Below are 25,066 nucleotides of genomic sequence, written 5' to 3'. Positions count from 1 at the left end.
GTGTAGCGTTGGGCTGGAATCTGGGGAGGATTGCGCTTCAAAAGTGCCGAGAGGGCTGTAGCAAGGCTTATAAGAATACAAATCCACTACTTGTTAAAGAATAACTTAGCCATTACCTGCGTACACTATGTAAAACAATATACAAACATGTGAACTATATGAATATGAACGTACATATTATATATATACTATTATATTTAAAAAAAACTGTAGAAAAACCAAAAGAGACCCACACTATATGTATATCAAATTGAGTTTCAATAAACATCAAATATTTATTTGAAGTTGTCTATTACTCTTGCAGTTTCTTTCAATACAATTATACGTTAAGTATGACTAAATATGTTGGTTTAAAGTATAATTGCTGCTGTTTTCAAACTCATAAACACAGAACGAAACATGGAATTTCATTTAATCAGCAACCTAAAATACGTCGTTCGTAAGTGGTAACAAGCAAGCATAAGAATCAACATAATTTAATTTCTAAATTTTGCGATGTTGCTGGAAGTGGAGTTGCCTGGAGGAGTTGCTCCCACAACAGCTCCTCCGTTGTTCAGCAAGGCCGTAAGTGTGGCATGCGAGGAGCTGAGCGTAGAACTGGCAGCCAGCTTGGTCTTCAACGGCGTTGTCGTGCTGCCCACCACCTGACCCTGCAAGCAAGGAGTGGGTGATGCAGCCGGGAGCTCCTTGAGCGCAGCTTCATCAGATGGTGGTGTGGCTACCTGTTGTTGCTGCTGCTGCGCTGAGGCGCCCTGTAGCAGGGCATTTCTTAAATGACTGTTGTTGGTATTGCCTGACTGCTGCTGGCTGGGCAAAATATATGAATTCGTTATAAGTCCGCGGCTCTTAATGTTCAGGTCCACGAAGAACAGCCGCATCTTGTGTATCATTGCATCGGTGACGCTGAAGGTGAGCATCATGCTAAGATCTATATTGGTTTTGTGCCTATACAACTCGTGTGTTTGCTGCAGCCGGCACACTTCATCGTAGATGAGAAACAAGAACCGAGAGCTTCGATTCTCGGCAGGAATAATCCCACGGGTTGCCAACCACTCCCTGTCCTCGCCATCCGGCAGGTAGCGTATCAATTCTGGATGCTTGCTGGCCAATCGTTCCTTGCCGTCGGTGCCAAAGCCAAACGATAGGTTGGCCTGAACATCCAGCACGAACTTGGTGGTAGTCGAAATCTGCGCGGTGTTCCAGAATATCTGCCGGCGCACAGGAGTGGGCAGAGTGCCGCCCACCAATGGAGTAACCGTGGATCGATGCTGCGGTTGCTGTTGGTTTTGCGTTTGTGTTTGTTCCTGTTGCTGCTGCAGAGGCTGAACTGCTTGCAACTCCGGTTGAGGAAGCAGGAGAGGCTGAGCCGCAGAACTTTGGTTCTGTGTTGGCAACTGGTTGGCCGTAGTCGCCGTGCAGGGCATGGGTTTGTTTGGGACAAAACCCGCATTACCAGCAAAAACTTTACTAATTGGGTTGAGATCCTGTTTAGCTGAGCGTTTGAGCGCCAAGCGCTGCTGATCCGTGGCATTAGCAACCAAACGATGCTGGCGCACAAAGTTCGTGTACTGAGCCTTGGCATTCTCCAACAATGCACACGAGGACATTTTCTGAAGTGTTTCCTCATTAACAGAATGCTGGCCCAGGTTCTCCTTGATGTTGCCAAAAGCGGGTTTAAAGTAGTTCTGGGTCAAGTTAAGAAATACGGATTAGGAATAGGCATTGCAAAAAAGACTTTTACCTACTTGCATGTATTTTTTAATTAGCTCATTGACCTCAGCATCAAAGGCTTGCTGTACACTGATCCTCAAAAGTTCTAGAGCTCTCATGGCGGACTCCGCACTTCCGCCACTTTCCGTATTGTGAGAGCCACCAAGTCGTTGGCGAATGCGTTGCAACATGTTCTCGGCCATGTCTGGTGTGGTTACATACTTCTGCGGGTTAAAAAAATATTAGCAACTCGCTTACACAGATAAATTGACTTCATTCTCCACCTGCGAAGACTCTGCATCAGAGGATGTGGATTCGCCCAGCAGGGACAAGGTGATTGTGTTGCTTTCGGGTACCACATCCTTTTCCGTCTGCTTTCGGACACCCTCAACCGGACTGGCCACCCGTGTGTCCATCGAATGTGTGGTTTGATTAGAACAGTCGGAGTCGTCTGAGGAGGAGTTGGCTGCCTGCAGTTGCATGCCCGGAGATGAACGCTGCTGCACCTCGTTAGCTGATGTGGTGCTGCTGTTTAAGGAACCCCCCACGTCAGTGGGGATCTTCCAACTTCGCTGAATGACCATGTTTGGTTAGATATTTTTTAACAATTTCAATAAGTTCTGTTTGCTGGTGGGCTGGCCGCAATCTGGGTTTTCTGATTTTCCTGGGCGCGAGCTGAGGCTATTTGTCCAGGGCCGCGTTTTCAAAGCGCCTGCGCAGAAAAGCCACCCCCACACCGCTGCCCATTCGGCCTAGCAGCCATCAGCTGATGGCGGCTCCGCACAGTCCATGTCGAATTCACCTAGCTCCAGACGCCGCTGTTGATCCAGTACTCGCTTTAAGCTGTCGTACTCATCGCTCTCGACATCCTCTTCCGCCTCCATGGTGTGTGGAGTCTCCTTCTGCGCGTTCACAATCTTTTTCTGCTCCTTGAGAGTCCTTCTGTGCTCTGCCAGCTTTCGGTCAAACGCATCCATGTATTGCAAAACATGGCTGGGTTGGTAGTCCTCCGGGGCCGTATAACTCTTACTAACGGGCAAGCCCAGGACATCCTCCATCATAAATGGAAACAGCCAGCATACTAAGGGAGTTTCCCGACACACATAACTAGCCTCTTTATGGTAAAATAGGAAGCCATCTAGGACTGGCTTGTTCTCCGGGAAAATGGGATACTTGTGCAGAGCCTGCTCCACAGCAGAGGTGTCCTCGAAGTCGAAGTGATCCAGAAGCTTAAATTTCTTTTCGTTGTGCTCGCTAATCTTGGCATAATCATGCTCCTCGAATCGGGCGCGCAGCCAATAAAAACGAAAGGACGCCTCGCACTCCTGCATTTCATGTAGGCCAAATGATATGCCATCCAGCACATAGAAGGTGTCAGCGTCCTCAACGTACACGCAGTCTAGTATTGTTTCACCCTTTTGGAGCTGCCAGTCGCCGGGCAGCGAGGATCGGAAACTCGCGAACATCCAGCCCCCTTTGGAGTACGCCTTGGTGAGCCCCTTGCTTGCCACCACGAGGCACCTTTTGCCCACTGGACAAGGTACCAGCAGCCACTCGCTGAGATCATCGGGCTTATGGCGCAGCCACTCCGAGAGTTGTGGTCTGTACGGGATGCCTTTTTGGTGACCAGAACGTTTCCCGCTTTTCTTCCTTGGCACCGTTTTCTCTTGCTTTTGCAGCGGACGGTAGTCATCCTGTTCCTGCTGTCGGCGGAGTTTCTGCTGCTTTAGCAGCTCCTTTTGGCGCTGCTTCTGCTGCTCACCCATATCCAGGCCCTTTTTATACAGCTCCTTAAAACTCGACTCCATATTGCAGAGTTTATCAAATCAATGTGCCGGCTAGAAATCAGTGTGACCGGGCCAATAACGATAAAAAAAACATACACTAAAAGAAAAAGGGTTCAAGCACCATTATAGTTTTAATTAAATATGTATATATAAACCGTTTATGTAAAATAAATAACTTTAATGTGTTGCACCTATAGATACACAAATAATCAGATCATATTAAAGTTACATGCATATATTGTATTCAAGCATATAGGATATGCCGTTTCTCAGTTAAATATGTGTGTATATTTTGATTACCTATTGCTGGTCACACTGGGAATTCGCATTATTGTTTTGCTTTTACTTTGCCGGCCTTTTAATGGAATACTAGCAATAAAACACATCAATTAAAAACAAAACATGAATAAGGCGTCCCGAATTTTCTGCCCAGCCCTGATCACACCCAAAAATGCGGTGGTCAAGCAAACGGAGCAACTATCCCGCAGCCAAAAGGTAAAACACTTCCATAGTGTTACGAAAGAAGTAGTCATTGAAATCATACAAAAATTCCAGCTGCTAACAGAACTGGGATTGGTGAAATCGGGCAGCAATGGCACCTACCAGATAATGCCCATGGCCCAGCGATCGGTGGACAAGTGCATTGACCTGGTCCAGAGCAACATGCAACAGGCTGGTGGGCAGAAGATCACCCTGCCCATCCTGACGCCCACAGGACTTTGGAAGAAGACGGGGCGACTGGAGGGCGATATATCCGAGTTCTACATGGTGCGGGATCGCAGCGGCAAGCAGTTCCTCATGAGTCCAGTGAGAGAGTGAGCAGATTTCTTCATTTCCGATTCCAATAAACACTTGTTTCATTGATTAGACCCACGAGGAGGCAGTGACTGCCATGCTGGCCACCACCTCACCTATTTCCTATCGGCAGCTGCCCTTGAGACTCTTCCAAATCGGTCCCAAGTTCAGGGATGAGCTAAAGACTCGATTTGGCTTGATGAGAGCCAAAGAATTCCTGATGAAGGATATGTACACCTTTGATGTCAGCGAGGAATCAGCCAGGGAAACGTACTCAGTAGTTAATTCTGCCTACGATAGGTTGTTCAAACAGCTTGAGGTTCCTTTTGTTAAGGGTAAGTATACTTTCCGTACCGAAAAAACTGCATTACTAACTTAGAATTCATTCACAGTGAATGCCGCCACTGGCATGATGGGTGGCAGTGTATCCCACGAGTACCACTATGTATCGCCCGTGGGCGAGGACAACCTACTGCAGTGCAGCTCCTGCGGCTTTGCTGGCAACTCTGAGGTTGTAACGGCCCCAGCTAGATGCCCGAGCTGTAACAGCTCGGATTTGAAAGAAGTACGAGGAGTTGAGGTGGCCCACACATTTCTGTTGGGGGACAAGTACTCCAAACCCTTGGGCGCCACCTTTCTCAACACCAGCGGCAAGCCGCAATCGCTGGTCATGGGTTGTTATGGCATCGGCATCACTAGGGTTATTGCTGCCGCTCTGGAAGTGCTCTCTTCCGACCACGAACTCCGTTGGCCAAAGCTACTAGCACCTTACGATGTTTGTTTAATAGGACCCAAACAAGGGAGCAAGGAGCAGCCGCAAGCAGAGGTGATAGAAAATGAACTTCTTCTGAATGTAGGAGAGATTTGCGGCCACCAGGAGTTGCTGCATGATGATCGCAAGGAGCTGACTATCGGCAAACGTTTGCTGGAAGCCAAGCGTCTTGGACATCCGCTTACAATTGTAGTGGGAGCCAAGTCAGCACGTCAGGATTCCCCCAAGCTAGAAGTGCACACCAGCAAAGGAGAAACATATGAACTCGATTTCAGTGAAACCCTGAAACTGGTGGCAGAACATAGCCAATACAAGAAGAGTCTAGAACGGGGATGTTTTCAACGTGAAACTGAAGAAAGTAAAAGTCGATCGGTTGGCCATCAGCTTTAGCTTTATGCAATAAAGGTAACAATAACACACAACATTTTACAACCGCGCATCCAGACTGATTAAACGCAAATCAACGCCCGAGCTGCTTGCACAACTATAATGACTAGTGATCCGCATAGTCGGGTTCCGGAATCTGCGGGTAGATCTGCACTTGGAGTTGGGGCTTGCGTGGCGGCGGTGGTGGCTTAGTCACCATGCTGGTGTACGACCAAGGCATCTGGTTGCGCAGCTCTTCGCTAACGCGGGGATTTACGGGAGCAGGATATATCTCGCTGTAGCGATTGTTTAGTGGCGACGTCACCGCCAGTTGTTGGACAGCCGGCGAAGGGGCACGTGGAGTTTGTGGCTCCGAAGGTGGATAGTTGAGGTGGTCGGGATGAGCTTCGGTGGTGCGATAGGTGTTGATGTCAGGCTGCGGGGACAAAACATCTCTCTGCTGCGGAACTTGTGGTGGTAGCACCATCACGGGCGACTGCAAAGTGGTGCGATCTCCGGGTGCAAACTGCTGGGAGTTTGGACGCTGGGCACCCTGCTCCGAGGGAATGAAAATGGGCAGCGGCTTGGGTCGGATCTGCTCCGGATATTGAGGGCTCTCTTGCGGGGCAGAAGGCTGAACAGATTCCACTAGGGTGGCCTCTACCACCGGCTGGACTAACGCCACCGCAGGCTGTGGTGTCGGCTGTCGGGTGGGAGCCTGACTCCTGCTCACGGCGGCTGATTTCGCATTCTGCTCCGCCATGATTCCGGACAACGAGAGACAGAAGGTGACTCCAATGATGTTCAGCAGCCAGATGATGGCCACGCGACTTGTGAGGCACAGTAGAAGAATCGATGGCGTAGAGAAGTATACACCGAAGGGCTCCATTAGGGTCCAAACATTACTAACAGTTTCGCTATATGAGACTCCAATGTAATCAAGTGCATCTTTCATGGACTAAAATGTAAGAATTGTTATTTATGAAGTGTGGAACACAATTTACCATACCGTTGTGTGACTGATGTCGATTCCATGATACACCGTGGCCACCACATCGAGGATACTGCCACATAGCACGGATAGGAACCAGGGCCAATAGACCACTCCGGAGATCAGCTTGGTGGTGCGATTGCACAAAGTGGCTGCAGTGGATCTTGAGTTATTATAAAAACTAAATGGCTTTTTGCATAACTCACTTATTACCAACACCGAAGTGGCTACCCAGAGTCCGCTAATAACTGCGTAGGTTATCATGAAGATGAACTCCCGGTTGGTTATGGCATAGGACGTTTTCCAATCTATGTTCAAAGGAAATTCTTCGTCTGCCACCTTCAGCACCGGCTCACCACATTCCTCCTCTGTAGAGAAATTGCAACATATTAGCATTAGCGTTCTGTGGAACCTTTGAAACAAGGCCATACTCACGCGCAAAGTAAATGAGCTCCATGGCGTACTTGAAGGGATTTGAGCTGAACTCAGTAACACCATCTGGGCACTCCCGGAAGGTGATGCCCCAGATGGACAAGCCCAAATAGGCAACTCCCTGGACCTGAAATACATATCCATGACGTTACTGACTAGCGCAATTGAAATGTTGAGCAATCTTTATGGCACTCACGAGTATGACAATCGCCATGAAGAGTATGAAGCACTTGGAAAATCCAGTGCCCATGCCGGCCATCTTGATGGAGTGCTATTCCTTCGGCGAGGGATTTTTGCTATTCTCCGGGTAATGGGTTGTGCAACCTGTGATCGCTGGGCCAGCCAATTGCCTACTCGATAAGACAACGCACGCTTTGGGGCTATAAATTCAATTTGAAATTACAATTCGTCAATGCGAGGTCTATCTAATCAGCTTGATTAGTTTTTTGGTGGATTTTGCATATGGCATCAGGATAGCTCAATCATTCCTAGCTCTTTCCTTGCCACACTTGAGGACAACAGACTTATCACTCGATTGCATGAATCACAAAGGGAAATTACGCTGTCGTCACTTCAATAATAATGTATACGCAATGTTGGCCACACACAACGGAAACACACTCACGCCAAATCACAAATCGTTATCTCACCGTTGGAATTGAATTCGCGGCTTTCTCGGAGGTGGAAAATGGAAGGCAAAACGCGTTCGCCGGCTGCCTCCTTTGGACTGAGCTCTTCCATCGAATGGCCATCGACTCTGGGTCTCCAAATGCTCCGCTCTTCCATGGCGATAAGATAAACCTAATGAATTTAAGGGTTACACCTGTTATCAAAAGCGCCAGAACGGATCGGTGACTACCCCAGATTGTGACCCGCAGTTGCACAATAGCTGCGCTGAGTGCAAATATCTTTCTTATTTTGTAATACGAATTGAGTGCGTTATCAACGAGCTTTTATGTTTATCATTCGGAAATGTAGGCGAACCTGCCTCCAGTCGGGTAAACAAATAAAGGTGGCCCACCAGTTAGCAGGAACTAAATTTAAACTCACAGCTGATGGCGAGTTTATCAGAACGAGAAGTGACTGACTTATCAAGTTGGACGCGCACACTGCGTATACTTGATATTTGACACTCAGTTGTGTGGCTCGTGTGCTTTGGCTATCGTCTTTATAAGTTGTAAGTGATTGAGTGGGCATCGGGGGTTTTCTTTATCGGGACTGATTCATAATACACCCGAAGAAGCACCTAAAAACTACATGCAGCGGTAATTGTTTTGATAAACCTTGTTTACTCTTTGTACATGCTGCCACTGGGAAAGTAAAGTTTACTCAATAAAACATATTCACACCTTGCAATTCAATTGAGTTATACCATTTGTATAATATAATAATATGGTTTCTATCAAAATATTGAGCTTCTGGAAATTGGTAGTAAAAATTGCTGTACAAAAGATTATTTCAATAGAAATAGGTAAAAATAGTTTTGTTTGTATGATTTGGCTGTTTAAGAGTTTAATCTATTTTTCCAAAATTGTCTAACAAAAGTCAACAATAAATTTGCAAACATGAGATAAAGAACGGAAATAATATTTTTCTATAATAAAAGTTCACACCCTTCAATTGTTCATTACTTACTTATTTATTTACAACCTCCGTCGTATAAATGCTTGAGAAATATTATCTATTTTTTGTAAGATAATTAACCATGTTTATTTGATCACATAGGGTCGTTGATTTGAAAAATATTTGGCCATGTGCTGTCTTTCAGACTTTAACCTTATCAGCAATAAACAAAACCTCATGCCGCTTTCTCCACAAATTTTTTAATCAAAGTGCAAACAATTGATTCGCAATTCGTTGACTAATGATATTGGTCATCGGGCTGAAGCTGATTAACACTTTGGGCCAAATATAAACACATCGATTGGATAGTTCAGGCCACAACAATTTGGCAATGTTTAATTAACCCAATTGAAGTTCACATTTGCAACACGCTTTCAGAGAACATATGTACATATATTATTATTTGCTTGGAAGCGAAATATTTGGATACGTTGTGAGGTTTTCCCACCGCAGATTCTGGGAAGGTTTCGGATAAATCGTTCATGCCTGGTTGAACCGCTAGCTTCATTAGGGCCTGTGTTTATCCAAGCAATTAGAGCCTCAATTTTGGCAGAGATCCCCGGGTAGACCTGGCCACCCAGCTCATCACTTCCCGCAGCGTGTGAATTGGAAATGCAAATAAGCGACTTCAGATCGGATCGGATCACATGACTTTAATTGAACTTGGCGTGTCATAAATATTCGAGTGGCGGGATGAGTTGGAGATGAGGTTTACAGCTAGAGGGTTCAGAGGTCGACCGGCTTAAACGCGAGCCGAGAGGATGACAGGATCGGCCTCCACCTCGGCCACCTTCTCCTTCAGCTTCTCCTCGTCCTTCTTCAGCTTCTGAATGGGCTCCTCCGTGGTGGTGGTGGTGGTGGTGGAGGTGGAGCTGCTCACAATGGTCAAGATGGTAGTGGAGCTCTTGTCAGCCTCCTCCTTCTCAACGGCCTTTGTGGTCGTCTCCACCTTGGTGGTGGCTTCCTCGGTGTTGGTCGCAGATCCAGCCAGGGCCACCGCCTCCTCCACACTCTCAATTGGCGCCGTGGACGTAATCGATGTTTTGGTGATGCTAATCTTGGTCTGCTTGCCATCGCTGCTGTCGTTATTGGAGTCCTCCTTGATGGTGGCCGAGATCAGCTTGGTGTGGTGCACCTGGAAGGTGGGAATCAGTGGGATGGCACCACCATTGTGTGGCTGCACGGACACATGATCGATAATCAAGTGGGCGGGCACACCATCCTCTCCATCGGGCACCTTTCTCGTGGTCTGCAGCAGAATCTTGCGTGCCAGGCCATCGTCCGAGGTCGAGACGACTGATGTGGCCGGCGTGGACTCATCAGATCGCTTGGTCAGCGCGTGCTCCTCGCCCTCAGTGATCGCAGCCTGAGATTCAGGCTTCACCTCCTCCACCTCGCTGCCCGGCGCACTGGCCTGGTGCAGGCTCAAGGCGGACGTGAACAGACTGTCCTCCAGATCTCCGATCAGCCCATGGAAGGAGATCTGCTTCAGCTCGGCATCGGGATTGGCCTGCACCTGCCGCTTGACCACATCCTGTTTCTCCAGCGGCTGAAAGCCCGAGAAGATTTCACCCAAATCGAAGGGTGCGGCCAACGAAGAAGCCGCCAAGGTCGCCAGCAACTAAAACATAAGCAGAAAATTTAATAATTAGAAAAGTTCAGCAACACCATGATCCTCAATTCTATGATTGTTAACATCACATATAGACGGATATTCCGATTGTTCTTTGGTGTAACCACAGCGATTAAGTTCATATCTAAAATTCCTTGGACGATCTTCACTCACGGTGGTTAGCAAAGTGCACTTCATGGCCACTGCTACTGCTGATTTGGTCCGGTTGGTTGTGTTCAGCTCCAAGCTCAGATCGGAAATAAGTTTACGGCCCAGTGGCCGGTGAGTTTTTAAAGTTTTCTGGCGCCCGCCGAACGGCCGACTGAAAGTTGCGACTAAGCTTTATTATAACGTTCAGTTAGCACATTAATCGCTTGGTTTGCCGAACTTGTTTTGGTGCCTGCGCGTGCTACTCCCTCGATGTTTGGGCCCAAACCAATTCCACTTGTCATTCGTCCGTATTCTGTTTGTTGTCCAGCTCCACTGATTCGGCACTCCAAAAAAAATCACTGGATAATTCAGTTTAAAGATCCCTCCTCAGATCTTAAATATAAGAATGCACGTATATGATTGTAGTTTTCAAGTGAGATTGACTTTTAAGAAGTACTCAGCGGCTAAGCCACAACTTCAACAAAATATAACTCTTATTTCAAATTAATGATAATATTTTGAGCCTTCATGACTCAAATTTGTATCAATTAGTTTAAATATATTCCAAGGACTTGCACGATGTGACCCAGGAGTTTTAGAAACACATCTTAGAGCGGCGCTGTCAAGTCCAAGTTGATTGTCTTAATTGCGCGAATTAACATATATTTACTAAAATTAAATTTCCAAGAAGCCGATCAAAATAAAAACAAGATCAGTCTGCAGACGTTGAAAGGCCAAAACAATCGGACAGAAAGAGAAACCGCAAATTATTTTGGGAATATGTGTGTATCTTCGAGATACTTCTGCATCCCTGGGATGAGTGCACTTTGTTCCAATTACAACTGCGCCTCTTTAACACTTCATAATTAGAGCGGTCGCCATGAGATCACCGGGGCACAAAGTTGATATGCGAGATGTGCAAATTAATTTCAAAAATTTTCCGCTGAGACAAAGGTCCATGCTGAGGTGAAAACTTGTTAAAGAAACGCGCCTGGAAACCGATTTGCCTCCATACCGTAAAACCGCAAAGCGTTCACTGTGCCTCCGATTCGCGGGAGAAAGACTGGCGACCAAAAAAACGCAGAATCCGGGCGATCATGAATGAAAGTCAAGATCTGGCTGGTTATGCCGGAGTATGGGCGGCTTTAGGCGGTTAACTCTAGTGTGGGTTAACTCGATAAATCGGCGAGTTATAAAAACCACAAATTTTTAATTTAATTATGAATTTATGAGGCATTCGGCGGGGGATGTGCGCAATATCTCCGCATCTGCTCTCTAATTCTTCGCCTGAGTCAGCGAAATGTTGGTACTTTCAAATTCTAAAGTTATCATATCTAGTACCTCCATAATTATATTATTTTATGAAATAACGAATCAAAGGATTCTGTCCATTACATTTCATACAAGAATAATATTTTACTGTCACACAAGGCGTATGCGTAATTTGGAGAGATTCAAATCGAAAGAAGCTTAGCATGTGACGAATAAAACTCTCACATTGCATATCAAATGCAAACGATCTTGATATTCTGCGGTCGAGGCACAAGTGTACGTCATATGGAGCGTATGCTTAATGTGAAATAATCTTGGTAGACGGGCGCGTGTCCAGACCACATGCAATGATCCCGACAAATGCGTCACCGGAGGTGCAATGTTTATGGGCTTATTTTTGGCCAGAGCCGAGGAGTAAACAACCGCGCGAGAATTGCGTAGACAGCCCTTGCCAATGGTCAATATTGGTGGGTATCCGACTGGGGGACAGTCCCTGGGACACGCTCCCAAAACGAGCACAATTAATTAGAGTCTGGGCCGCTCGAAAACAATCGCCAGTCCAGCCGAAACGGAAGCCAGCTCCGAGTCCGCGCCTAGAAACCGGCGACGAAGACCCCGGAGAGTGGCAAACCTGTCGGGCAATTAACAGATGCCGATAATTACGCGGAATCGCGCCTCGCCAGCGACCCGGCCGAAGCTCCAGCGGCACAGTCGCTATAAAAGCGCTCCGATCTGCACTAATTAACTTTAAACGCGCGAAAGTCAGGCGAGGCACCGGAGCCACTATCACAGCAGAGCTACAGCAGCAGGCCGTCTTCCCTTAGCCCCAAAAGCCTAAACCTAAAGATGCAGGTCCACCAGGCTGTGTTTGGAGCCGCCGTGCTCGGCATGCTGTTGGCCTTCGGCTGCTCCCTGCCCGTTTTGGATGCCAGCTCCGGCATCGACAACGCCACCATCGAGGAGCTGATGAACAGCGTCAACGATACGCCCAAGAATCTGTAAGTTCAGAAAGGATAGTTATATCCAATAATTGGGATTCCAATATCTATAATATAAAAGTAGTAATAAGCGATATATTAGATTGTTTGAAAAAATCAATATTAGTAATCACTATAGTCACAATATTAGCACGCATATTAATTTGTATTTTTAACTTATAATAAATTGTGCTAATTGAAACAATATATGTTGAAAATGACGTAGAAATCACCAGAATTAACTAATTAATATATTTTTGGTCACGTAGAAAGGCTTCTAACCGGTTCTTGTTTTCCTTCCAGCTATGTGGTCAAGGCGGTGGTCTATGAGATCGGCATCCTGACGGAGGTGGGCGAGAATGACACCAGTTTCGAGAGCCAGGAACGCGTGGATCTGACCTTCTACGACACGCACAGCAACAAGAGCCACATTGACCTGGGCAACATCCCGCTGCCCATCCAGACCAATGTCACCGGTCAAGTGCTGACCGGCATCGCACCCGTGAATCTGGGAGCCTTCAGCAGCCCCCAGGAACTCCTGGAAACCCTGCCCCTCACCGGAAGCATTGTGAACATCACGCACAGCGACACCGCCTTCTATCAACTGAGCAGATCGAACACCAGTGCCGCGGACAAGCCACAGATTCTGGATCAGGATGCGCTGGCCAAGCTGACGCACGCGGCCCAGTTGTTCCCGCCATCGTCGCAAATTGGCCAGTCGGTGCCAGTGAACCCAGCTGCCGATAACGAGGTGCCCCAGACGGAACCCGAGGATTAGGCTTACTCCGCGGAATCTCATCGTGATGCAGTGCGTTGCTCTCCAAGCAATCTATAAATACGTATACTCTAGATCTACTTAGTTTTATGGCTTCACTTAAGTACCTACAGTGCTAGAAAAGACTGGACGAGGACAAGAGATCGGCAACATTGCCTTGGTCACATCACAAGGTTGGAATTTCACTTTTCTATGGCAAAGTAAAAATAAATTTCGCATTAGTGCTAGGTAAATGAGGCGTCTCTCTTCTTTCCGACTGGTGTTATCTGGTCTTTGGATTGTGCGAGGTGGTCATAGTCATGTGAGTGGCGAATGCTAAAAGCATTCCCATCACTTCTCACCTCTGACGTCGGCGGATGGTGGAGTTAAGCAAAAAGTCGGAGGCCCGGCCGGAGCGCCATGGGGTGCAATGAAAATCTGCTCTGGTCGTGGCATTTTATATTAACTAAGTTTTTAATTTTCTCATTTTCAGTTTGTTTTGTTGTTTGTTGTTGTTTGCTTGGTTGGTTGCTTGGTTGTGTGTGGTTTTGCATTATAACTGTAGTACATGGGGTCTTAGGTGGTAATAGATGATATATATTTTAATATTAATAGATAATGTGTAATATAAATATAAGTTTAAACTTGTACACAAAAATTAAAATGTCGAACGTCTCGTCGTCTCTCAGATCAGTTTAGAAGAGTCCTTCCCCCCACGCTTCGCTTCATGCAACTTCCTCCTCTCTGCCTCATCATCATCATGACTGTTCGTACAAATAAGCTAGAAGATTCGAGAGAAGAGCGAAGCGAGCGAGGCACGTCATCTATCTGCGGGGCGGGGACCTTTTCAAAATGTATATACATACTGCAACACACATTTGGATACTCGTAGTTCTCGTATAAATAGTTTAGTTTTTAACTAATTTACATAGTCATCATGCTGACGATGCGCTCTGGCGGCTTCTTCATAATATGCTTTAAATATAGTTAAATATATATGTATGTATGTGGTATATTTTAGTAGTAGCTACAACTTCAACTTATGTGCACACTCCAAAACGTATGTAACTAAAATCCGTAACTAGTATCTCTAGTGAATCTATGCCGCTAGCGTTATGTGTATCGCGTATCCTGTAGCTGGTATGTTGGTGATTAAGCCACAGCAAGTGCCGCTGGCTTGTCCCTCGTTTTATCAGGTCAGGTGGTCAACGACTTCAACGGCGGCGGCTTTCCACTCTGCTTTTCCCTCCCCATCCGCCCCAATTTCTGATTATTATCTTGTTCTTTATACCATCCGACTTACAGAAGTTAAAGGGCGGGACCGTGAGGCGCCAAGTTCGCGTTCGGCTTAAAAACGAAACTAATGTTAAAGCGCTGTCAATGCTGCAAACGTTGCGAGATTAGGTTTTTGGTTGATCCAACATGCTCTTTAATCTGCGAAGACAAAAACAAATTGTTAAAATATTACTAACCAAACCTCTAAACATTTTTAAGCTATTGATCTGGAAAACCACGTACCTATGACATGACTCTCCATATTTGTGATGCGTGGCTTCGATGCGGGCTGTGGTATGATGGTGATCTCATCGTTGATCTTAAGCGGCTTCAGCAGAGAGTCATTGGCCGCTCCAAGCGAACTGCGCGACATCCCTGCCCCAGATCCCGACCCGCTGGACTGCCCACTGTTCTTCTTGCTGTCCATCGCCTTCCTGGCCACGGTACTGTGGGCGGTGTAAACGTGCGTCTCAAACTGTTTGTACATGCCGAATGTCGCCGTGCAAACGGTGCACTTGTAGGACAGGTGAGCGGGCTTCAAGGTCATATGATGATCGCGCGACACGTGATTCAGCAGCTTCCATTGGTACATCTAAAAGTAGAGCCAGAGCAGCGAGATTTTAGACATTGTTTTCAGGGTCCGTCTATACGAAAAACTCACCCTTCCACAGACTGGACAGCGACCAGCATCCTTGCCCTTGTTGGCAGCCTCCTGCATGGAACTTGTGACCAAGCCATGTGAGCCCAGCAAGTGTCGCTCCAAGCCCTGATCCGTGAAGAACCGGAACTGGCACTTTTGGCAATTCAAAGGCGGCCTATTGTAGATCATCTTGGGGTGAATCTGTTTCAAACAAAGAATTTGTTAGCAAAGGGGAAAATCGGGGAAAATGGAAACTCAGCTCTACCTTCACTTTGTGCATCCACTGCATGTGGTTGCGCAGCTGCTCCAGATCCTTGATGTAGCCATCGCAGATCTCACATATAACAAATTGCGCCTTGTTGTTACCGCTGGGACTCTGGCCGGGCTTCATTCCTGCTGCCGCTTGAGGCGCCTTGCTGGACGAGGCACCCGCTCCGGCGCCCACCGAGCTCTGTCGAGGTAATGGCGTTATCGAGATGCTGGGCTGTCCGGCCATCGGCTTCTTGGACGCCTGTATAAATAAATCGATATTCGATTAAAACCGGTTTTTAATGGGAGAGTCTATTTTGGTACAGCTAAACATAAAAATGCAGGCTTGTATTCATGCTACACAATGTGTAGTACACATTATAACATTTAAAACCTTAATTCCAATGCTTAAATAATTGAAAAAATGATAGACCGCAAAAACGTAGTTTACCTGAACAAGCTGTCCGGCTGCCAGCTGATAGCTATTGGGCAACGAGAGACCCGCATTCATAGCGTTGCCTCCACGCACCGGCGCAGGATTTCGCACCATGTTCTGTTTGGGTGGCTGCGGGGCTCGCTGACGCATCTTGGCCGCATTCTGGGCGGCTAACGCGGCTGCCTGAAGGTTATTCCTCGCCTGCGCCGCCGCTTGCTGCTGCTGAATGTTGGCCAGAGCGGCCTTTTGTGCCGCCGCCTGTGCAGCCATAGCCTGGAAGGGATTAAAACGATTATAAACAGATTGCAAAAGACTCAGATGTAGATATTCCTACCTGATAGGCGGTGGCAGTGCCCACAAGACCATGACGTGGCTTAATGCGCGGTATCTTGGCCGGTGCCTCCCAGTCGTTCGGCGGCGCCAGGTTAAGCTCCGGCCGGAACTTCTTAGCACAGACGGGCTGATGTCGGGCCAGCTTTGCCTTGCCATTATCCTCGAAGCCGCAGTTGGGACACTGGTGGTAGGGCAGTGGCTTTATAAGGCGCGCCTTTATGTTGTGCACCGCCTCCATGTGGTAGACAATCTCCGTGGCGTTCCGTATCTCAAACGTGCAGAAGTTACACTTGTACAGCACTCCGTTCATGTGCGGCGTCTCGTAGTGATTAGCCATCGCCATGGCGGACTCCGACTTAAAGTTGCAGAACTCGCATCGCTTCATCCGGAACTTGAAGGGCGCGTTTTTCGTCTTGGATGCCTGCAGGTTGCCAGAGAGCGCATTGATAGCCATCTCAAACTCCTTGGAATTTTGCACCTGCGCCTTGCGCATCTTGCGCTTCTGCAGACGCAGCAGATCCGACTGCACGTACTCCTGCACCAGACCCACGCCAATGTCCATGAAGAACTTGCCCAACGGACTCTCAAAATAGTTCTCCTGTCCTGGCTTGTTGCCGCCCGGATTGTTTACCGACACTCCGCCCGCTGTTGCCAAGGCAGCGGCAGGCTTGATGGCCACTTTCAAGGCGCTCAGGTCATCGTTTGCCTCCTTGATCAGCACCTTAGTCCGCACACCCGACTCCGAGTCGTCATCGTCGTCTTCGTCGTCATCATCGTCCGACTGCTCTGACCAGGACTCGTCGTCACCTCGCTTTTTCTTTTTCTTTTTGCCGCTTTCATCGGCCTGATCCGCTGGCTTGTCCTCTTTGTTTTGCTCGGTCATCATGTCGAACTCGTCGCCCTTGTCTGCCTCGGCCAAATCCTCAGCCGACAGCGCATACTTGGTCTCAATTGCCTTGACGACCTCGCAGATGTTTTCGCGCGGTGGCTTTTCATAGATGTAGGGTACAATGAAGGAGGGCGCTTCCAGGACAAACATGTCGTCAGTGAGACCGGGCAGCAGGTTGGCGTTATTGGTCATGCTGGGCAGCCCGGTAAGGGATAACGTAGGCGGATTCAGCTGCACTGGACTGGCGCTCATGCCGCCCGCCATGGGAACTAGCTTAGGCGGCACAACACCCAGATTGGTGGCCGCTCCCGTCACAGCATTCGTTATGGTCACCGGGTAGATAGAATCTCGGGGACCCGACACAGAGCTCGGACTGCCATCGAGAGGCATTAACGAGCGGGCATCCTTGATGGTCAGCTGGCCCATTCCCGAGGGCGTTGAACTTCGCTGTCTCTTATGGCTGGGCTGTTGAAGCTGCAGGTCATCTAGGTCGCTCTTGCGCTTGCCGCTGGGCGAAATACTTAGCGGTGTGTCATCTTCAATCACGACGCAGTCGTCGTCATCATCATCATCTTCATTATCCAGAACGGGCGGTGGCGGGGTGGCCTTGACAACTGGCGGGAGCTTCTTTACTGGCGGCGGTGGAGCTGGGGACTCTGTATCCGAATCGGAGGCTATCAGAACAGCATCGTCGGAGGATTCACCACCACTGGAGGAAGCCGGTTTGGCTGCCTTTTCGATGGGCTTCGCCGGCTCCTTGTGCTCCGTAATATCCTCCATGTCCTCGTCACTATCCTCGTCCAGATTAACCACACCACCATCGGAGGGAGCTATTGCCGCCCTAGCCTCTGCTAAGCTGGCTTGGCCATTCTCCTTCTGCTTGGGACTGGCTCCAAACCCATTCTCCTGCTTCGCTGGGGGCTCTTCCTCTACGACTCCTTCGCTGGCCACGCTCTCCTCGCCATCTAGATGCGGTTTCTTCCCGCTGACCAGTTCATCCTCAGGAACTGTGACTGCTCCCAGGGGATCTTCGGCCTCACAGCTGTTTTCCGCTGTGCTACCGATCTTTTGGGCATCGTCTTCGTTCTCTGGCTCATGATCGCCATCTCCGTTTGTGGTAGCCTCCTCTTCCTCGTCTTCTTCATCCAGTTTGGGCTCTTTTGAGCTGCTGCTGGTAATCTGTGAGTCTTCGTCGTCGTTCTCCACTTCGTTTTCCTCCACGTCTTCGGTACCGTCAACCTCCATTATCTCGTCGGCCACTGGAGCTTGTGGAGATGCCTGGGCCACATCCTCTATAACGATGTCCTTGCCGCTCGCGGCAAGCAGCTCGAGCTTTTCATTGGAGGGAGCCTCCGCCATGTGCTCATCATCCTCCTGCTGCTCCTCGACCACCTGCTCTTCCTCGTCCTCCACAGTTGTGACCTGCTGCTCAACATCATCTGCTGATGGTTTACTCTGTTTTGGGGAACTTGATGCGCTGGCAAGCTGTGTCGTGGGCTCGGCCACGCCCTCCGGCAAAACGACATCGACTTCAGTCATTTGAGGTCCGTTCTCTGCTCCGTGGAATGTGCCCAAGTCGGTTTTTCTTCCAGCTGTTTGTGTTTCTGCAAGAGACATAATAAAATTGAAGAATTATCAAAACTGACTTGGGAATTTAAATTTTTACTTAATTTTACTTAATGGCAGCTTCTTCTTTAGACCAACCGGAAAAATTGGCACGTAAAAGAAAACTAAAGTATCAAAAAGCAACGAATGAGCAGCACAAAGCGCAGCGGTCGAAGAGTAAAAATAAAAAGAGCTACAACTGCAGAAAGAGGACGGCGAAGGGGCGAGACGGGCCGAAAAATTAACAATCACCGAAAAATATTTGAAAATCTAGGTGAATTAAGGTGAACTCAAGAAAAGGCGGACCAAAGACAGGGCAGCAGTGGCAGGGCAAGGGGAGCGGGGGAAGTTGAAAGAATGGTTTGATACAAAATGGCTGCCATATTGGATTAAAACTAAAATACAATTTAATATGTAATGTAAGTATGTAAATGGCTTTACACTGCGAGAAAAAAGAGAAATGCAGGACCGGGGGGAGTTATGGTTTGCCGATATATGTAATTTATATACTTTGGCATTAACACACTTGCCTATAAATATATATTAAACATATATTTATATATGTTTATGTGAAATGTTTGTATGTACAAACGAACAGTTACCGAGCAGAGCCAACAAAACGATTGACATACATACAGACACAAACGCACACACACCGCCTGCACACACAAATATACAATCTATATATACGGCACATATATATTTGTATGATTGTAAGCACAGGGGGAGGGACGCAGGGCGGGGGGCGGCACGGATGACGACGTTTGGCTTTAGCTTTATTTTTTGTAGTTGTTTTTGTTGCTCGGCTGGCGGCGTGGTGGAGTATACTACCGCTGTTGTTGCTGCTGTTGTTGTTGTACTTTTTGGTACAGGAGCGTGTTTTTGCGCTAGTGTTTGTCCCTGTGTGCGTGTGTGTGCGGCGCTTGCTTGCGTATGTGTGTGTGTTTTTTCTGCTGCTATGTTGGATCTCACCTTACTTCAATATTCTAGGTTTCTTTCAAACTAAAGACGATTTTCAGCGGCATTTAGCATTGTTTTTGTTACTTGGCGGCACTCACATTCACATTTTCCCCTCACAATCGGCAGGTTGTTGTTTTGTTTCACCTCCCTTTTGGTCCCTTGATCACAATAAACAAAAAACAGTGCTGCCTATAAATGAAAGATCGTCTTCCTTGCGAAATAACCAGGGAAAATCCGAAAATTTTGCGTGGGGTTTTTTTTAATTGGAGAAAAAAAACTGAGCAGAAAGAACGCCGAAGGCGGAGACACAAGAGACGAGCGAACGAACAAGCAGGCAAGGCAAACTGGAAATGTGTGAGGCGGAAAAAGCAAAAACAGAGTTGCAACGAACAGCAGGGCGCGCGCAGGGTTGCACGGCTTATCGGTTATCGATTGCCGGCCATCGATAGCGAGCCACCCAAAGGTGCCAATTGCTAATTTCGCAATTAATTTTGAAATTAATTCATATATTCGCTCATTTTCCTTCTCTAGTAACGGTAATAGCTTTTACATTGCCGGCTATGGAGATGGCTCTCTCTCATTTGAACGCCTCTCAAAAATAGCGAATAAGCGTGTGAAGCGCATGGCCCGCACACATGGGCCTTTGTGCATGTATGTGTGTGTGTGTGTGCATGAATGGAATGGCGTGGAATGGGAGGGAAAACAAATTTGACAATTGTACGCGCGCCACGAACGAAATGAACAAAACAAAACTGAAACGGCATTGCTTGTCGCCGGTTTTACTTTGATGGATTTATGCGAATCGGCATGTGCGGAAATTCAAACAGAGCGCGCGAAAAAATCTAGATGGCTTTAAATATCGCAGATAAATATGGCAAATTGCAACTCCCCCGACGCCGCACCCCTCTCACCAACACACTCACTCATACTAGCACACACACTAGCGTCTTAAACTGTATACTCATCACGATACTTTTGCTGATGCTTCTTCTTTCTCCTCCAACTTATTTCAGATTACGCTGTCCCTCTCTTTCGCACCCACGGCCCCGGGGTATATACAATCGTACATACCTATCTATATGTATACATACAACTAAATATGTATGTCCGTATGTAAGTCGCCCTATGCATGTGTGCGTGTGTGTGTGGCTGTGCGATTTGGTCTATATGCAAGTACAAAATTTGAAAGTAACCCGCTTCTGGCGCATTTTCCATCCCCGTCCCCTGACCCCTGCCCACCTCCTCCCCCGTGATCGACAATTTGGTAGAGGTCGAAGGGCATCCGGAGCAAGGAGCAAGCCACCTAACCAATCGCCATCATCATTAAAGACCCCGAACTCAAACCCAAACCCCAACTATAGCCGCACTTTTTGTTATACATACACGTGACCCTTTTCGATATCGAGTAAATTAGCCAATTCATATTTTCCAGTGCAAATTCACAAAGTTAAGCGGAAATTACTGTGGCAGTTGGGTCTTAATATCTTAAAAGTTAAGACAATTAGATCGAAAGTAAAGATACAAGATACTAATTTAAGAGATTGATCGCAGTCCCCAAACGTATTTAAAAGGACTACACTACTTTTCTTCTAATCAGGTAATTAAATTAGGTATCAGTTTAGATAATCCTGTTGTCCGAGGACTTTCTTTAGCAAATTTCGGACTTCGATCAACATTTAAGATCAATCTGTATTGGGATTGAATATTAAATGAAATGGAAAAATGCAACATTTGCTAAATAAAATAAAAGAAAATAATTATGTTTTTTTCACCACAAATATTAGGATCTGAGTCACAAATACTTTTCCAAGTTGTATGATTCACGTAAAGTACATTACGTGTTAATAATAAATATAATTAGTATGTTAATTATTTACTTAAAACGTGTAACACTTATTTGAAAACATAAATTGACAATAAATTTGGAAGTGCTTTAGGAAAAAATCATATGTTGTAGGTATCTAAGGATCTAAGGGATCTTTTAAGAATTCTATAATTATTTTTACGATCGACGTTTCAAAATCATGATCTAATCTCAATGATTCATTTCTAAATAACAATAAATAAGCAATACATGCATATGTTTAATGCAAAAACTCATATATATACTATATAATTTAGCTTTAACTTGAGTAATGTATTCAGTTTGGTTCTTTAGTGAAAAATCTACAATCTATAACGACCGCGTCATTTCGAGTTGGGTTCTGATACATACATATGGAAACCCCATTATTAAAGTCATAAAATTCACATGGCAACAAAGAAATTCAAAGCGTAGTTAACAATCGCTTACAGTTTTTGACCTGAATTTCTCACCTTAATCATTCGCTGCAGGTTAACTTGGTTGGTGCAACTTATAGCCAGATAACTAAGGTCTGATCTTCAATCCTCGGGCGTCTCGTCCTCCTCGTCCTCGTTGAAGGACAGCTTGCTACTGGCGGCCTTGGACTTCTTGCTCTTGGATGTGCTGGATTTTTCGGACTTCCTGTTGGTTTCAGATTGGGACTCTTTTTTCTCGATGCTGGGCTGCTTGACACGCTGTTTGAAGACTATTGGCTGCGTCAGATCCGCTCGCTTTTCGGCTAATTCTGGAAGATTGAAAATGAGAGTAAGTTATGCTCAGAAATCATCTTATAGGGAGCAATGAAGTTATGTAAACTATCTATGAATGCATATTTTGTGGAAAGTAGTATGCATAGAATCTATATCCGTTGAAACAATTTTTATCTAAATTGATATTAAAATAAATGTGTATATGGTTTGGTTTTAAAAACCGCATTAGCTAATAGGAATACAAGAAAGTTTTTGAAAATTGATCTGATTATAAAATTGCCAGAGCTCTAATGGAAATCGAAAGGTGACTAGAATTCCGGTGCCTGCAATTCATTATTGGATTGGAAAATGTATCTGGGTTTTAAAAACTGCAGCATGACAAAGGGGGGAAATCAGAACAAGCCACCCACCGACCCCCCTTTTCCAAGCAGCACCCACAAGATGTTTTTCTCGGCCCTGGGAAGCCCCTTCGCCCGCCGCTCCCGCTTCACGCCCCCTCCTGCTCCACCCACTGATTCGCAACCCGCCCCCGCTGTTCCCCTCAGCCCCTTCCTCCTCGCATACCCCCTCCCCGCAGCGCCTTTAGCCACCGCCACCACGTCGTCAAGCCACTTTGGCCCGCTCTTTTTCTCTTTGCTCGCCTGCTTCGTTCATCATTGTCTCTCCGCTTTGCCCGCCTCCTTCATCCGTTCGTTCTTGCACACGTTGTTTTCACCCGATTTTCTGCGCTCTTCCAAGTGGGGCTGAAGGGGGCAGGGGGGCGAGCGGAAGAGGCGGACAAAGCGAGCGGCGGCAGCTGCTGTTGTTAACTTCTTTGCCGGCTGCTTTATCGCCCCGCCCGCTTTGCCAACGATTTTCATCACATGCTCTGCTTTGGCGGAGCCCCCAATGAAAATGTCAGTGTGTATGCCTCGTCGGCTAGCTGCTGCGGGTGTGTGTGTCTGTGTGAGGGGTGCTCCGCTGGGCAAAAAAGGGAATCTTTAGGACGGAAATGACCAAGATTGCTATGGCAACATGGGGCTTTAAAAAGATTGAAAAACAGAAGGTGCTCTTCGAAAAAAACACCTACTTCTTGCAACAAACGGCTGTTTTCGCACTACCGTTAGATTTTCATTGGCAAAAATGCACAAACACACGCGCGCAGTCATACATAAGCAACGGTATATACGCAGTTATGTACATATATATGATTTAGATATATGTAACGCCGGGCAGAAGAAGACAACCGCTCGATTCTGACTGAAAAGTTAAACTGAAAGACAAACTACAACATCCTACCTACGCACACACGTGCAACTGCCGCCGCCGCCACCGTGGGCTATGTGCATGTATGTGTGTGTGCGAGCGTGTAAATATGTATGTACTACAGCGATATGTATGTATGCATGTTTGTACATATGTACCGACCTTTGGAGGCCAACAGTTTCTCCGTTTTGGCCTCTTCGGCGGAGAGATCACCCGGCCTAAGGACGACCACCTGCGGCTGTTCGTCCTCCCGCGAATCCTCCTCAGAATCGTAGTCCTCCTGGTCCTGCGGATCCAATCGCTGACGCTAACCAATGGTTATATATCCGCATTAGAATGCTGCAGAGACCTTCCACGAAAAACTCACCTTGGTCTCTACGGTCGGTCCCTCCTTGTAGCCAATTTCAGCCTTCAACTTGGCCAGAAAACTAGGTTCTTGCGGCTTTACGTACGTTATGTTGCGCTTGGACATATCAGATATGGCGGCTATATCATTGCACTTCTCGGCCGATTTAGCAGCGGTTTTTGCACTTTTTATTTACCACAAATGTCGATAAGAAAAACATATGCTTATCGAGCAGTGTGGGGAAGCGCGCATTGACAATACTAAATCGATTACACTGCTATACTTTTAAATAACGTAAGACAATTGTAAATCCAATATAAATAGTTATAATGTTAAAGTTTAAGCTTGCTCTTTTAATACTTTTAGTCCCAATTTTTGAGTCCTTGTTATTAATCGATAACACTGATAAGTAACAGCTGTTCTGCCGTGTGCAAAGTGCTGCCCATTAAAAATTTGTAGATGGGCAGCACTGTTAAGCAAAAGCGGTTACTTTTTGAAAATGGTTCCTGCTAGTTAAGAGTAAACATATTTTTAATATTTTTTTAAATATTGAATATTTTCTTATTTGTTTTGATGCATTTCTTTAAATAGTTTAAGTTTCCATTTCCAACCGGCATTCCCGCTGAGACAACCGATTGCCCCGAGACGTGCAATCAATTTGTGAATAGATATGCAACCTCCTCGCTGCCAATCAAAAAATGGGCGCATAAAACTGTCGCATAACTTGCAAATTTTCCGCTTCACCTGGAATTCCGTGCTCCAAAACAGAAATTTGATCGCTTCTGACAGCAAAACAATACACAGCGGCATTCATCAACGTCAGTGGCTTCCATTTGCGATGTCGTATGCACAGCTTCCTCCTCGCTTGAAGCCTCCTCTTCGTTCCTGGGAACATAATAAATCATCTGCAAATTGATTTCAAAACTTCGACAGCTAACCAAAAAAGAGCTGCCGAAAAATAAAGGCAAATGAAAACTGCAGCAAAGCGGAGAAATTTTATGAGCTGCAGCATATGTTGGGAAAAACACAAATATGATACACTGAGAAAACAGTGTTTTTTTTTAGTTATAAATATAAGAAAAGCGATCAATAAAATATTTGAGAGAACCTAAACAAAAGTTTTTTCAGATTTTTTTCATAAACCCAAACCTATATCTGTATACTGACAGATAGACAAGAATCAAATTAGTGTCATATCCAGTGAAAAATAAGACTATAAAACATAAATTTATATTTCATCTATATTTTAAATTTTCCTTTTGTTTCTCCGTGGAGGAATTCCCCCTGAAAAACT

At 46.4% G+C, this 25,066-nt stretch overlaps 8 protein-coding genes and 1 long non-coding RNA gene across 14 annotated transcripts; 3 read left to right on the top strand and 6 right to left on the bottom strand.

The window, feature by feature from the left end:
• Window positions 1-250: 250 nt before the first annotated feature.
• Window positions 251-2,299, bottom strand: LOC6736516. Its single transcript, XM_002083350.4, has 3 exons — window positions 1,995-2,299; window positions 1,746-1,934; window positions 251-1,685 (listed from the first exon to the last, which is right to left on the bottom strand). The coding sequence occupies exons 1-3, from the start codon at window positions 2,292-2,294 to the stop codon at window positions 477-479; spliced, it is 1,698 nt and encodes a 565-aa protein (XP_002083386.2). The 5' UTR covers window positions 2,295-2,299; the 3' UTR covers window positions 251-476.
• On the bottom strand, window positions 2,256-3,574 carry LOC27208927 (snurportin-1). Its single transcript, XM_016184460.3, has one exon. The coding sequence runs from the start codon at window positions 3,516-3,518 to the stop codon at window positions 2,463-2,465; it is 1,056 nt and encodes a 351-aa protein (XP_016030097.1). The 5' UTR covers window positions 3,519-3,574; the 3' UTR covers window positions 2,256-2,462.
• A 216-nt stretch (window positions 3,575-3,790) lies between these two features.
• LOC6736515 (probable proline--tRNA ligase, mitochondrial) lies at window positions 3,791-5,488 on the top strand. Of its 3 annotated transcripts, XM_002083349.3 has the most exons (4): window positions 3,792-3,992; window positions 4,053-4,304; window positions 4,366-4,627; window positions 4,685-5,488. In XM_002083349.3, the coding sequence occupies exons 1-4, from the start codon at window positions 3,900-3,902 to the stop codon at window positions 5,452-5,454; spliced, it is 1,377 nt and encodes a 458-aa protein (XP_002083385.1). In that variant the 5' UTR covers window positions 3,792-3,899; the 3' UTR covers window positions 5,455-5,488. The 3 variants fall into 3 exon arrangements, with proteins under 3 accessions (XP_016030096.1, XP_002083385.1, XP_016030095.1); XM_016170353.2 differs by lacking the exon at window positions 4,685-5,488 and having other exon boundaries at window positions 3,791-3,992; window positions 4,053-4,312; window positions 4,366-4,510; XM_016170352.2 differs by lacking the exon at window positions 3,792-3,992 and having other exon boundaries at window positions 4,178-4,312.
• LOC6736514 lies at window positions 5,434-7,656 on the bottom strand. Of its 2 annotated transcripts, none has more exons than XM_016170709.3 (6): window positions 7,504-7,656; window positions 7,050-7,233; window positions 6,857-6,980; window positions 6,628-6,789; window positions 6,440-6,573; window positions 5,434-6,388 (listed from the first exon to the last, which is right to left on the bottom strand). In XM_016170709.3, exons 2-6 carry the CDS (start codon window positions 7,110-7,112, stop codon window positions 5,558-5,560), a joined length of 1,314 nt encoding a protein of 437 aa, XP_016030093.1. In that variant the 5' UTR covers window positions 7,113-7,233; window positions 7,504-7,656; the 3' UTR covers window positions 5,434-5,557. The 2 variants fall into 2 exon arrangements, with proteins under 2 accessions (XP_016030093.1, XP_016030094.1); XM_016170710.3 differs by having other exon boundaries at window positions 7,479-7,608.
• Window positions 7,657-9,112: 1,456 nt separating this feature from the next.
• LOC6736513 lies at window positions 9,113-10,564 on the bottom strand. The gene is made up of 2 exons (XM_002083347.4): window positions 10,263-10,564; window positions 9,113-10,097 (listed from the first exon to the last, which is right to left on the bottom strand). The coding sequence occupies exons 1-2, from the start codon at window positions 10,284-10,286 to the stop codon at window positions 9,219-9,221; spliced, it is 903 nt and encodes a 300-aa protein (XP_002083383.1). The 5' UTR covers window positions 10,287-10,564; the 3' UTR covers window positions 9,113-9,218.
• Window positions 10,565-12,172: 1,608 nt separating this feature from the next.
• LOC6736512 lies at window positions 12,173-13,495 on the top strand. The gene is made up of 2 exons (XM_002083346.3): window positions 12,173-12,508; window positions 12,791-13,495. Exons 1-2 carry the CDS (start codon window positions 12,357-12,359, stop codon window positions 13,263-13,265), a joined length of 627 nt encoding a protein of 208 aa, XP_002083382.1. The 5' UTR covers window positions 12,173-12,356; the 3' UTR covers window positions 13,266-13,495.
• Window positions 13,496-14,223: 728 nt separating this feature from the next.
• LOC6736511 lies at window positions 14,224-20,003 on the bottom strand. Of its 2 annotated transcripts, none has more exons than XM_044922958.1 (7): window positions 19,641-20,003; window positions 16,176-18,667; window positions 15,857-16,114; window positions 15,422-15,667; window positions 15,178-15,357; window positions 14,760-15,108; window positions 14,224-14,675 (listed from the first exon to the last, which is right to left on the bottom strand). In XM_044922958.1, the coding sequence occupies exons 2-7, from the start codon at window positions 18,600-18,602 to the stop codon at window positions 14,671-14,673; spliced, it is 3,465 nt and encodes a 1,154-aa protein (XP_044778893.1). In that variant the 5' UTR covers window positions 18,603-18,667; window positions 19,641-20,003; the 3' UTR covers window positions 14,224-14,670. The 2 variants fall into 2 exon arrangements, with proteins under 2 accessions (XP_044778893.1, XP_016030088.1); XM_016170706.3 differs by having other exon boundaries at window positions 19,727-20,003.
• A 74-nt stretch (window positions 20,004-20,077) lies between these two features.
• On the top strand, window positions 20,078-22,420 carry LOC120284787. The gene is made up of 2 exons (XR_005544017.2): window positions 20,078-20,164; window positions 20,642-22,420. It is a non-coding gene; the product is annotated as an uncharacterized LOC120284787 (long non-coding RNA).
• On the bottom strand, window positions 21,945-24,168 carry LOC6736510 (uncharacterized protein KIAA1143). 2 transcript variants are annotated; one of them, XM_039293716.2, is made up of 3 exons: window positions 23,794-24,168; window positions 23,589-23,733; window positions 21,945-22,216 (listed from the first exon to the last, which is right to left on the bottom strand). In XM_039293716.2, the coding sequence occupies exons 1-3, from the start codon at window positions 23,896-23,898 to the stop codon at window positions 22,011-22,013; spliced, it is 456 nt and encodes a 151-aa protein (XP_039149650.1). In that variant the 5' UTR covers window positions 23,899-24,168; the 3' UTR covers window positions 21,945-22,010. The 2 variants fall into 2 exon arrangements, with proteins under 2 accessions (XP_039149650.1, XP_044778894.1); XM_044922959.1 differs by lacking the exons at window positions 23,589-23,733; window positions 23,794-24,168 and adding an exon at window positions 23,251-23,453.
• Between the last annotated feature and the right edge of the window lie 898 nt (window positions 24,169-25,066).

This window comes from Drosophila simulans, chromosome 3L (assembly GCF_016746395.2).
Source record: "Drosophila simulans strain w501 chromosome 3L, Prin_Dsim_3.1, whole genome shotgun sequence".
NCBI classification, from domain to species: domain Eukaryota; kingdom Metazoa; phylum Arthropoda; class Insecta; order Diptera; family Drosophilidae; genus Drosophila; species Drosophila simulans.
The sequence above is the reverse complement of the archived record's forward strand: the minus strand, read 5'-3'. Positions and strand labels throughout refer to the sequence as shown.